Raw genomic sequence first — 13,434 nt, 5'->3', positions numbered from 1 at the left:
TTCAGGAGGCAACTGGACTTTCTGGGTTGTTGTTGTTTTTTTCTTTGAAGACGTTTCGCTTCTCATCCAAGAAGCTTCTTCAGCTCTAACGGGATGGTGGGGAATGGAAAGATTAATATTCCTTGCAGGCAGCTGGTCCTTTGCATCTTTTAGAGGGTCGTTGAAGCACTTGGAGGTTTATCTGTGTCCTTAGGGGTCACCTGAATGGTGCTTTTACCTATATAATTTGGGATGAACTAAATAGTGAATAGTGTGGGAGTATGAATGGATTTCCAGAGAAAAAATTGCAGACTACAGGAACCAGGAGTGCTACTCAGGTGATCCTGAGGACACAGATAAACCTCCAGGTGCTTCAAGGACCCTCTAAAAGGATACAAATGACCAGCTGTCTGCAAGGAATATAAATCCTTCCCTTCCCCACCATCCAGTCAAGAGCTGAAGAAGCTTCTTGGATGAGAAGCGAAACTTCTTCAAAGAGAAAAAACTCCAGTTGCCTCCTGAAAAAAGCACCTTTGGGACAACCATGACCTGGATGACTGAGAATCTCTACAGACTGTTAGAATGCAGTATTGCTGGCTAACTCCTGCCCACAGTCAGGAGTTCAATCTTGACCGGCTCAAGGTTGACTCAACTTTCCATCCTTCTGAGGTGGGTCATCTGGAGGGTGTTTGTCCCAGGGATTCTGTCCTGGGTCCATCACAAGAGACAAGATTAAAGGAGCTTCAGATAAGTAATAGCCAGAGATTTGGCTAGGATTTGTGGAAGCTCCTGCAACGATCAAAGTTGTCTGCAAATTTAGAAAGCTCTCTGCTAACAAAGTCTGACCTAGTAGCAAACAAATATCCACGAGTGGACGCAGCAGAGAAGAGTCTGCGAACTGTCTAAATCTAGATTTAGTTTGTTCCTTGCGATTTATATTGATGTTTTTTCCTAGTATGATTTGATTGCTTATTTGTACCCTATGACTATGGTGTTGTGCCCTGTGATTCTTGACGAGTGTATCTTGTCTTTTTATGTACACTGAGAGCCTATGCACCAGAGACAAATTCCTTGTGTCCAATCACACTTGGCCAATAAAGAATTCTGTTCTGTTCTGTTCTGTACTGTTCTACCCTACCCTACCCTACCCTACCCTACCCTACCCTACCCTATTCTATTCTATTCTATTCTATTCTATTCTATTCTATTCTATTCTATTCTATTCTATTCTCCTACAGCAAGTGGCTAATTAAGTGAAGATACGGATAAACTTAAAACAGATAATGGCTTCATTCTCTGATTTCTCCTCCTTGTCAAGAGAAAGCCAGAAACATACATTCAGACAGCCCATTAAATGCCTGCTTGCTTATGGCTTAGCTTGATCTCTAGATTAATCCTATGCATGCTGGATGATCTCCTAAAATCTGTCCGTTGAGGGCAGCCAGAGCCTGCCTTGCTGCTTATTCTTTAACACTTATGGTGAAAGGTTTGAATTTGTCTGTTTGGATTTTCTTCTCTCCCCCAGGTGCAGATATTTGGAAGTTTTAAGACTGGTTTATATTTACCTACTAGGTTAGTAAGTTTCATTTATTGCATTTGCATTTTATCTTTCCTCCGAGCAACTCTTGAGTACAGGTAGTTCTCACTTGGCAATTGTTCCCAGTTATGGAAAAGTCACTTTATGACTTGCTGGCACACTTAGGTCTTTCACGGGTCTGTAAAGCAAAAGAAAGCTGAAGTGACTTTTAAGTTCTTAGATCTAGAATATTAGAATTAGAATATTAGAATAGAATAGAGCTGGAAGGGACCTTGGAGGTCTTCCAGTCCAGCCCCCTCCTTAAGCAGGAGAACCTATACTACTTCAGATGAGTGGCTGTCTAGTTTCTTCTTAAAAACCTCCAGTAATGGAGCACCCACAACTTCTGGTGGCAAGCTGGTCCACTGGTTAATTGTCCTCATTGTTAGGAAGTTTTTCCTTAATTCCAGGTTTCTTCTCCCTTTGGTTAGTTTCCAACCATTGTAAGATCTTAGGCCTGAGTAAGATCTGAATAATTGTGATTTCATTTTGAGATCGCTTCACTTAATCGAGTTGCCAATCGCACTAAATGAGGACTATATTTGTCTCCCATCTGTCGTCTCCCTTCCCAATTTATTCCTCAGTTTTACCTCATTCTAACAACATTTGGTGGGAACTAACTGGCAATGAGTATTTGCGGATTGGGAAAAGCCCTTGGCCCGGGAAGGCTTGAGATTAGTCATCGGATATATGACTAAGATGGGGTGACGTACTAGCGTTTCTGTAACTCGGAGACTAGAGAATAGCCTTCATTAAGGCTATCTGAAGTAGGTGACCCTTAGTAAGAAAACTCGGAATCTTTTCGTAAGAGATGGCAGAAATCTATCCCTTCTGATCCCCCCAAACGTATCTGAACGACGTATTAATCTTCTGCCTTCTCGTTCCAGCGATATTGATTTAGTGGTGTTTGGAAAATGGGAGACTTTGCCACTATGGACCCTGGAAGAAGCACTTCGAAAGCACAACGTGGCCGACAAAGGTTCAGTAAAGGTTTTAGATAAAGCCACTGTAAGTTAATTTGGTGTATGTGGGTGTGCTCTTTTTTTGTGTGTGTGTGTGGGGGGTGGTTTCCCCCAAAAAGTAACTTGTGAAACATCTCTATAATATTACAGCGGAGGCTGTACTTTGTCTAGAACAGTGGTTCTCAACCTTTATAGTGCTGCGATCCCTTTAATACAATTCCCCACGATGTGGCGACCCCTTTAATACAATTCCCCACGATGTGGCGACCCCAACCATAAAATTATTTTCATTTTGAATTTATCGTGCCCGAAGCCAGATTAGACTAGCGATTGGGAGTGATTGTAGCTGGCTTGAGAGGGAGACATCAGAGCAAAGATTTCTCTCTTTTTTAATTCATCGCGCCTGACGCCGAATTCGGCTAGCGATTTGAAGAGCCTGCAGCTGGCTTGTGGAGTCAACCATTGGAGCGCGATTCTTCAACTCGCAAGTATACTTCCCATATTTCCAATCGTCTTAGGCGACCCCTGGCAAATGGTCATTCGACCCCCAACGGGGTCCCGACCCACAGGTTGAGAACCGCTGGTCTAGAAGGATATAGGTCAGTGAGGGTCAACCTTTTTGCTGCCAAGTGTCCAAACCCTCAATATGCAATGCGAGCACCCACAGCCCCGTGCATGCAACTCGCCCGCACGCATGCGTGCCCATCCCCTGCGCCCCATTTTGGCTTCCAGGTTGGTGCAGGAGGCTTTCCAGGCCCAAAACGGGGCACGGGGGCACTACACGAGCCCCCCCACATCTCGTTTTGGGCCCGGAAAGCCTCCTGCGCGCGTGCACACACACACACACACACACACACTGTTGTGCCTCGTCCTCTCTCCTCTCCTCAGCCGGGCCCCTCCCGTCTCCTTCCGGGCCTGCTATCAGACTCGGAGTCTGATAATGAAGATGAACGGCCTGTCATGCCTCCAGCCTCCGGCCCTGGCCCCATGCCCTGAGGCGTGTGTTCCTTTGGCTCAGCCATCAGAGGAAGTCAGCCACGGATTGGAATTACTCGGGCCTACTCCTTCTGACCCCTCCCTTTCTCAAACAGCAGAAGACAATTCAAAGTGGGAGGATCCTCGCTTCCGGATGCATACACAGCAGAGACCTGAAGACCAACTGTGGTGGAGCTGGGCTGGGCAACGGCTGGCGTGCCCGCAGAGACGGCTCTGCTTGCCACCTGTGGCACACGTGCCATAGGTTCACCATCACGGATATAGGGTCTCCCGCTTAATCGGGGTGGTTGGACTAGACGACCTTTTCAAGTTCCCTACCAACTCTATTATTCTGTTAACCACAACTTAATAGTTCCGTATTGAACAGGGCTGCCACGGTTCAAATCTTCAACAAATAGTGGATAGACTCTGTTGTTTCAGTCTGTCGTGACAATTGACATAATTTGCCTCAAGTCACATCTTGTGTGTAATTATATAATTGATGGCTTTTCATCTTTTGTCTCAGTTTGTCATTTGACATGAGCCGATGCAAAATAGAGGGAGAAGGCGCACATTAATTTCAGTGGCGCAAATTACATCAATAAACATGGATTCGGCGGGCCCCGTTTCCCCCTGTTAAATTAAGATTTTAACTCCTAGCTTTTTTATTTTATTTTGAAACATCGCTCTCTTTTTTTTCCCCATTGGGATAAAGAATAATTAAGTTCTGTGATGTTTTCCCAATTATCTGTTCCATGTTTAAAAACAGATGTTTTGAGCGTGTAATTGTATCTCATTCTCTCAGCTTCATATTAACTCTCAGCTTCATGCCATAGGCATTAAGTTTAAAATTTGTAATTCAGTTCAGTTGTACAGAAGTATGTATGCATGTCCATAAAAGTCAGCTCATTTTTCAAATTGGCTCATGGTGCAAGATTCTACTCATGATTCTGAACTGAGTTGATACAAGAGCTGATTCGTTCGAATTGTCCTCAAAATCAACGCTTTGGATCTAAGAGTCTGCAGAGATTCTCAGTCCTCCAGGTCATCGTTGTCCCAAAGGTGCTTTTTCAGGCGGCAACTGGACTTCCTTGTTTTTCTCTTCGAAGAGGTTTCGCTTGTCATCCAAAGAAGCTTCTTCAGCTCTGACATCCATTCCCCATTCTCCTGTCAGAGCTGAAGAAGCTTCTTTGGATGAGAAGCGAAACCTCTTCGAAGAGAAAAACAAGGAAGTCCAGTTGCCTCATGAAAAAGCGCCTTTGGGACTTTGGAGCTAAGCTTTGCAAGCGGAGGTCAAATCCCTGAATTCTAATTCATTTTCATTTTCCAGGTGTTCTGCGCTGAACTAAGACTAATTCTTTATCAGAAAAGCTTTATTTATTTATTTATTTATTTATTTTTTAAAAGACAAAAGATGCTGTTTTTTTTCTCTTTCTTCAGGTTCCTATCATTAAACTGACAGACTCCTTTACTGAGGTAAAAGTGGATATCAGCTTTAATGTACAGAACGGGGTAAAGGCTGCCTATCTCATCAGAGATTTTATTAAGGTCAGTTGATGATGAAGGTAAACTTCGTTTCCCCTTGCTTACATTGAAATGCTCACACTGTACAGGTAGTGTTCGACTTACAACAGATCATTTAGCAGCCGTTCAGAGTCACAACAAGCATCTAAAATAGTGACTTAATGATCGCTTTTCGCAGTTACAACCTTCGCAGCATCCCCGGAATGACGTGATCGAAAATTCAGGGGTTTGGCGACTGGTTCATACTTAATAACGGTTGCTTTGTCCCAGGGTCGCATGATCCTCTTTTGCGACCGTCTGACAAAGTCAATGGGGAAAGCCAGATTCACTTAATGACCGGATTACTGACTTATCAACTGTGGTGATCACTGAACAAACGCGGCAAGAAAAGTCGTAAAACGGGGCAAAACTCAACAATTATTGTTATTTTTTACTTAGCAACATAAATTCTGGGCTCTGTTGTGGTCGTAAGTCGAGGACTACCTGCATTTATATACCACGTGCTCCCGGCAAAGCCAGTCTGTGGGCACTTCCGTTCAACGACTCTTTGGTGATTGTTCTAGGCGACGTTTGGGAAGTAGGCCTTAACATTTAAAATCAATTAAATCAAATTCAAGAGAGCCCCAAGAACCCTTCACACCAACGTTAAATCAGGCTCACGTAATATGCATAGAGCGTATTCACTTACCTTCGCTACCGGTTCACAAATGTGAGCGTGTAGGACTTTCCGTGCATGCGCAGAGCGTCAAAAGAACAGGACGTGATGGTGGGTGGGCGGAGCCTCCTGCCGCCACCACTACCGGATAGAGCCGGCTGAATACCACCAATATGACACAGAGGAAGAAGAAGAACAACAGGGATTGTTTGCATGTGTTCCTGCGAAGGGCACTGTGAGAATTTTCAGAGAGGGGAGGGGAAAAAAGAATGCTTGTCGTTTTTCATCACATCCACTAGAGAGCATCGGAACACAACAATTTTAAAATTAGAATTTGGGATTATTGCTGTTGTTTTGGGTTTCCCCCCCCCCCTTCCTCTTCCCCGAAGATTGTATTTCCATATCAAAACTCTGTTTCAATTTGAAAGGCGAGCGAAGTTTGGCCTTGGGTGCAGCATACCGATGAATTTAATCACGGCAGCTTCTTGTGGGTACCTGGAGCTGCGGGTGAAATATCAAGAGGAATTTGACGGCAGATGGGCGGGTGGCGTTTTATGAGTCAACTTGTACATAGACGTTGCCAAAGGGGGGGGAAAAAAACCAACAACAACGTTGCCATGAAGTTGCCTTGTCTTATCTAATCAATTTAATGCGGGAAAATAGTTGCCCGAGGGCTCGAGAAAAAAGACTCACAGTCCTCTCCGTAGACTTGATACAGTAGGAAAAAGGCCTTCAAATATTAATTTTTGAAATATTAAGGCTGGGCCGACGATCTCAGAGTCTTCAGGCATGTGAAGACGTGACTCCGTTTAACGTTGCTCTTCTGCTGCTTTGCTTGAATCTAAAACTAAGTATGAAAAGAGACCACAGGAAAGAGAAACTTTTAAAACTTTTTCCCCACTTCCCCCAAGTAGGGCCTATTATTTGAGGCAAAACTCACGTAACAAATGTTTCACTTAGCAACTGAGATTCTGGGCTCGATTGCAGCCGTTGTATATAGCGGTATATTTATTTATTGGCAAATAACCAATTGCGTTGTATATATGATGTACAACGACAATAAAGGCTATTCGACTATAACTACTTGTACCATCTCATATATGGGTAGCCTGGACAGTTCATTTAGTGACCGTTCTAACTTACAACAGCACTGAAAAAAGTCCCTTATAACCATTGCAGCATCCCCACATCACCAAAATTCAGGTGCCTAGCATCTGATTCATATATATATGACGGTTGGGGTGTCCCGAGATCACCTGGGCCTCTTCTGCGACAAGCAAAGTCGCTGGGGAAGCCAGATTCACTTAAGAACCATGTGACTAAGCAGTCACAGTGATTCACTTAACAACTGTGCCAAGAAAGGTCGTAAAATGGGGCAGAATTTACTGTCTCACTTAGCAACCAAAATTTCAGGGTCCGTGGTGATCATAAGTTGTGGACTACCTTTACTCTGATAATAAGTATTTTAGTCCCTATTTCTCGCTTTTCTCTTCAGCCAGCTAGTTAGCTAGTCCCTAACGGAAATAATCAACAATCAAATATTATATCTTCAGTCCCTGATAACTCTAAAGTACGAAGAGTTAATCAAAAGGACATTATGCTTACAGTAGGTAATTTTCTGCCATCGTAAGAGTGAAACTTTGCAGACGAATTAACGTAGAAACATAACATCCCACCTAAGAAAAATCCATGTTGTGTAGTAGCTAACATTTCACACAATCTGTAGTTACCCTGCTGTAGAATTGCACAATAAGGCTGACTGGGGAATTCTGGGAGTTGAAGTCCACCCACCTTAAAGGAGCCGAGTTTGAGAAACCCTGTTCTAACCGGACCAAAAAAAATAATAATTCCCATCTTCCTTTTTCTTTTTTTGCAGAAATATCCTGTATTGCCATATTTAGTTTTAGTATTAAAACAGTTCTTATTGCAAAGGGATCTCAACGAAGTATTCACAGGTGGAATCGGATCTTATAGTCTTTTTTTAATGGCTGTCAGCTTCCTCCAGGTAAGTTAAAATTCTTTCCTGACAGTTCATGAGTCTGTGTCCTAATTGTTGCACATCCCTCACTTCTCATAATGGTACAGAATTTTTTTTTTTTAAAAAAAGAATAATTGGAGGAGAAAGGTGCATTGGGTATCTTCGCCATCTAGAGTTATTTGTAAACGTAATAAAACCGGGAAAACAAATAATAAATAAATGGCTTAGGACCGGGCTACTTACGGGACCGTCTACTGCCGGCCTCTATCTCCCAGCGTCCGGTGCGTTCCCACAGAGAGGGACTCCTCAGGGTGCCGTCAGCCAAACAGTGTCGACTGGCGGCCCCCAGGGGGAGGGCCTTCTCTGTGTGGGCTCCGACCCTGTGGAACGAACTTCCCCTCGGGCTTCGACAACTACCTGACCTTAGGACCTTTCGCCGCAAACTTAAAACCTATTTATTTCGTATGGCTGGACTGGCCTGATTTTAAATTCTAAATTTTAAATTTTAATTGAATTTTGATGGGTTTTAAATTTCTGTACTTTTATGGGGTGTAATGTTATTTTAAATTTTCTGGCAAATTTGAATCAGTTTTTTAAGGGTTGTTTTAATTATTGTGTATGTTTCTGTTTGTATTTTATTTGCCTGTTCACCGCCCTGAGTCCTTCGGGAGAAGGGCGGTATACAAATTAAAACATCATTATTATTATTATTATTATTATTATTATTATTATTATTATTATTATTATTATTATTATTATTATTATTATTAAATATAGCTGCTGCTTCTTGTGCCATATCCATCATCGGACGTTGGCGATCCTATTTTTAATCAACAGATAAAGCTTAGCATGATGTATAAAGCCCCATCATAGGGCTGTAGAATTAGTTGGATGGAGTTAGGTAGAACAGCTGCTACAGATGCTGCTACTACCGGTTGAGCACGAACAGATGGTCCATCAGGAATTTTGCAGACAGGCTGGAAATGTGTCTGGAAATTCTCAGTCCTCCAGGTCACGGTTGTCCCCAAAAGTGCTTTTTCAAGAGGCAACTGGACTTTCTGGTTTTTTTCTTTGAAGACGTTTCGCTTCTCATGTGAGAAGCTTCTTCAGCGCTATAATACCGAGTTCTGTTTAATATGGAATAGATGGTATTCCTGGCTGGAGAGCAAACATAAAACTCAAGGGAGATTTTTGTTCTGAGATGGAATTCTGAATAGAAGTTAAGATAATTTAAACAAGGATTTAAGTTTAAGATAGAGATATTTAGAAGTAGAATCTGTATATAGAGGTTAAATAGGCTAGAGATACCGATGTAGAAAAAGCTGTTACTAGTATTGTAATTTCGATGTGTCTGTGTTTGTTTATATTTTTTGCTCTTGTGTATTGTTTTTTTTTTTGTACTGTGTATTTTAATTTTTGGAAATCTAATAAATATCATTTTAAAAAAAGAAAGAAAAAGCACTTTTGGGATAGACTGGAAGTTTTGGAAGTTATTGGCTTGCTGTGTTGAAGTTTCCTACCTAGGAGGTTGGAAAATGGTTTTTATGGTGCAGGATTTCTTCTTTGCTGGTTGGGCTTTCAATTTCATAGACTTCGTTCAGTTGCTGAATGGGACGGTCCAGAAAATGGAAGATAGCATTTTTTTTTTCTCTCAACCCCTTTTACTTGTTTCCACAGCTACATCCCCGGGGGGACGCCTGCACCCCCAATGCCAATTACGGCGTCCTTTTAATAGAATTTTTTGAATTATACGGCCGTCATTTCAACTACCTGAAAACGGGAATCCGAATCAAGGATGGCGGTTCCTACGTAGCCAAGGATGAAGTTCAGAAGAACATGCTAGATGGTTACAGACCGTCGATGTTGTATATTGAAGACCCACTACAACCAGGTATCGGGGTTTTGTGTTGGGCGTGGGAAGGTTTTTGATAGACAGCGTAGAAGCCAGGGGTGCTATTCAGCAGGTTCTGGAGAACTGGCAGCGGAAATTTTGAGTAGTTCGGAGAACCAACAAATACCATCTCTGGCTGGCCCCAGAGTGGGGGAGGGAATGGGGATTTTGCAGTATCCTTCCCCCAGGAGTGGGGTGAGAATGGAGATTTTGCAATATCCTTCCCCCAGGAGTGGGGTGGGAATGGAGATTTTGCAGTATCCTTCCCCTGCCACGCCCACAGAACTGGTAGTAAAAAAAAATTGAATTCCACCACTGGTAGAAGCCATTGAAAATACTTTGCTCCTGATTCCATCTTTCCCCGATATTTTCCTTGTGAATTGATTTATCCATGATTGATTAATATAATGGCATTGATTTTTGAGCATATTGCCAGATTAATAGGTTTAAAGATTATGTCGTAAGATATGAGGATAGCAATAGCAATAACACTTAGACTTGTATACTGCTTCATAGTGCTTTACAGCCCTCTCTAAGCGGTTTACAAAGTCAGCCTATTGCCCCTAACAATTTGGGTCCTCGTTTTACCCACCTCGGAAGGATGGAAGGCTGAGTCAACCTTGAGCCAGTGAGAATCGAACTGCCAAATTGCAAAATCCTGAAATCCAGTTATTTATTAGGAGCTCCATGTCGGCAAATGAAGCCAACTCTGACTCCACGTAATTTATGGCCCTAATCATGAACTGTTTCCTCCCCTCTCCCGCCAGGATGTGTCATCAATCACATTCGCCAGTGAAGCAATTTTGTGGGTTGTAGAGGTCATTCCCCTCCAGCTGCTGTAGATAACTCTGGGATATAGCCTTGAGAGAGATAAGCATGGAATGTGCATCTGTCTTTGGCTGCCATATTGCTTCCTCGGTTTCCCATCCTCCCTGGCCTATGGCAACTCGAGAGCAGACCAGGGATACTTTGTGAGTTGACGCAGAAGGTTGCAGGAGCCCGTTGCAGCCGAAAATGGAGCTCAGGAGCCCGTTTTCTATGGCAGAGCACTTGGGCTGCCACAGGCGCCTCCAACATGAGTGATGTCAAGCAGGCCATCCCCATCCTGGCCACACCCACTCTGCTCCCCCTCCCCAGGTCAGACACAACCCTGATGCAGCCCCCTCAATGAAATTGAATTTGACACCCCTGGGTTAAAGGCTTCTGAATTTGAACCGGGCTAATAAGAAATAACCATACATAGGATGGTTGTAACAGGAATTTTTTCTTTCCCCTTCTAACTGTTGCTCTTTTCTTAAAGGCAATGATGTTGGAAGGAGTTCTTACGGCGCCATGCAAGTTAAGCAAGCCTTCGATTACGCATACGTGGTCCTGAGCCATGCCGTTTCTCCAATAGCTAAATGTTACCCCAACAACGAAAGCGAAAGGTAAACATTGGAGGCAGGGGGGGAGGGTTCAGTCAGAGGCCTCGCTGACCTCTTTTTGTCTTTTCCGACCCTCGCTTTCAAATCCGATAATCTTTCTTTTCTTTTTTTTCTTCCCCCCCCTCCTCCCAAAAAAATGTCGCAGTATATTAGGAAGAATAATCCGAGTTACGCAAGAAGTTGTGACGTACAGAGAGTGGATATCCAAACAGTGGGGAACCCAGAACAATGCAGAGATGTCGTGCAACGGTAAGAGAGTTCAAAAGTTCCGGCAGCAATATTTCAGGGACATAGATGGTCCTTGAGTTACGACTGTAATGCAGCTTGCCTTTGATAGCAATAGCAATAGCCCTTAGACTTATATGCCGCTTTGCAGTGCTTTACTGCCTTCTCTAAGCGGTTTACAGAGTCAGCATATTGCCCCCGACAATCTGGGTCCTCATTTTACCGACCTCGGAAGTATGCAACGCTGAGTCAACCTTGAGCCAGTCAGGATCGAACTGCTGGCTATGGGCAGAGCCTGCAGTACTGCATTCTAACAACCATTTTACCAAGAAGGAAGGGAGGGAGGGAGGGAGGGAGGAAGGAAGGAAGAGCACTAGCCCTTAGATCTATATAGTGCTTTACTGCCCTCTCTAAGTGGTTTACAGAGTCAGCCTGTTTCCCCCAACAATGTGGGTCCTCATTTTACCTACCTCGGAAAGATGGAAGGCCGAGTCAACCTTGAGCTGATCAGGATCGAACTGCCAAATTGCAGGCAGCCGACAGTCAGCAGAAGTAGCCTACAGTACTGCACTCTAACCACTGCGCCAACGTGGCTCATGATAATTGTAAAGCAGGTCGGTCACATGATCGACCTGATTTTACATCCTTTTTTGCAGCGGTTGTTAAGGGAGCCCATGGTTTTCTAGGGGCCAGTTTTACTAAAAACCAGAAATACCTGGTGTTTTGTTTTTTTTTCTCCTTGCAAAACCATTGTAAATTGCGTTCCCATGACTGTGGGATTCTGCAGATGAACGTAAATGGGCCTGGGATTGCCAAGCACCCTAAGTACAGTGACGGGGATAATCCAACTGTCAGAACTTCGAATCTGCAACTAGTACAGTAATCCTTGATTTATGACTGTTTGCTTAGCAAACATTTGAAGATGTGAATGACCCCCACAGAGGTCAATCAGAATTTCAAATATTCGCTAAGCAACCAGTCATAAGTCAAAAGGCTACCTGTACTCATTACCCAGGTAATAAAATCTGGAAATTGACTTTCTTGTATCTCCGAAGACGTTTCCGTGGTCATGTGGCCGGCATGACTCAATACCAAAGGCGCACGGAATGCTGTTCCCTTCCGACCAAAGGTGGTCCCTATTTTTCTACTTGCATTTTTTTACATGTTTTCGAACTGCTAGGTTGGCAGAAGCAGGGACAAGTCACGGGAGCTCACCCCGTTACGCGGCACTGGGGATTCGAACCGCTGAACTACCGACCTTTCGATCGACAAGATCAGCGTCTTAGCCACTGAGCCACCACGTCTCTTTCCTATTATTAATAACCTCCAAATAACAAAACTTCCTTTATTGTGAAATGGTGCTTATTCTCCTTTCCTTCTTTGGCCCTAGGTAATGGAGTGACATTAATGGCGGATAATCAACAGCTGGACAAATATAACAACAACCTTTCCGAAGAGAACCAGTCGCTAGGAAAAGCGAGAAGTAAAACATTGGAGACGCCCAGCAAACATTCATCAAACTCCTCATCGGGCCCCTTGTCGTCATCGTCATCCACGCTCTCCAGCTCCAGCGATGTGGTAAGTATCGAATTCAAATTGAATTACCGCACAGCCGCCTCTAAATGGTTGGAACAGGGTTTCTCAAACATTGCCCCTTTTAAGACTTATGGACCTCGACTCTCAGCACTGAGGAATTCTGGGACTTGAAGTCCACACATCTTAAAAAGTTGCCAGGTATTGAGAACGTCTATGGAGATTCTTAGTCATCCAGGTCATGACTGTCCCCAACTAGGCTTTCTGGTTTTTCTTTGAAGACGTTTCGCTTCTCATCCAAGAAGCTTCTTCGGCTCTGACTCTTGATGTTCCCCACCATCCAGTCAGAGCTGAAGAAGCTTCTTGGATGAGAAGCGAAACATCTTCAAAGAAAAACCAAAAAGTCCAGTTGACTCTTAAAAAAACAAAAAAAGCACTTTGGGACAGAGGTTGAGAAACACCGCCTAAAATAACATACAAGAATTTAGCAAATCATAAAAAATCCAGAGCAGATAATAATAATAATAATAATAATATTTTAATTTTTATACCGCCCTTCTCCCGAAGGACTCAGGGCGGTTTACAGCCAAGATAAAACACATATACAAAAGTTAAAACACATTGATATATTGATTTGCTTAATGACCATCATGGTTTCTTGATGTCCGCTACCAAAAAGGGGGAAAAGAAAAAAGAAAAAGTAAAATCATTT

General features: G+C 43.3%; 1 protein-coding gene across 1 annotated transcript in view; it reads left to right on the top strand.

Moving 5' to 3' along the window:
* Positions 1-13,434, top strand: part of TENT4B (terminal nucleotidyltransferase 4B) — a 41,668-nt gene that overhangs the window by 24,454 nt on the left and 3,780 nt on the right. The window contains exons 3-10 of the mRNA XM_058154842.1: positions 1,505-1,551; positions 2,443-2,563; positions 4,933-5,040; positions 7,548-7,676; positions 9,327-9,540; positions 10,841-10,967; positions 11,110-11,213; positions 12,580-12,767. Of these exons, the coding sequence (XP_058010825.1) occupies positions 1,505-1,551; positions 2,443-2,563; positions 4,933-5,040; positions 7,548-7,676; positions 9,327-9,540; positions 10,841-10,967; positions 11,110-11,213; positions 12,580-12,767 (1,038 nt within the window). The remainder of the gene's footprint in view (positions 1-1,504; positions 1,552-2,442; positions 2,564-4,932; positions 5,041-7,547; positions 7,677-9,326; positions 9,541-10,840; positions 10,968-11,109; positions 11,214-12,579; positions 12,768-13,434) is intronic.

This window comes from Ahaetulla prasina, chromosome 12, assembly GCF_028640845.1.
Source record: "Ahaetulla prasina isolate Xishuangbanna chromosome 12, ASM2864084v1, whole genome shotgun sequence".
NCBI lineage: Eukaryota > Metazoa > Chordata > Lepidosauria > Squamata > Colubridae > Ahaetulla > Ahaetulla prasina.
This window is presented reverse-complemented; position numbering and strand designations above follow the sequence as displayed.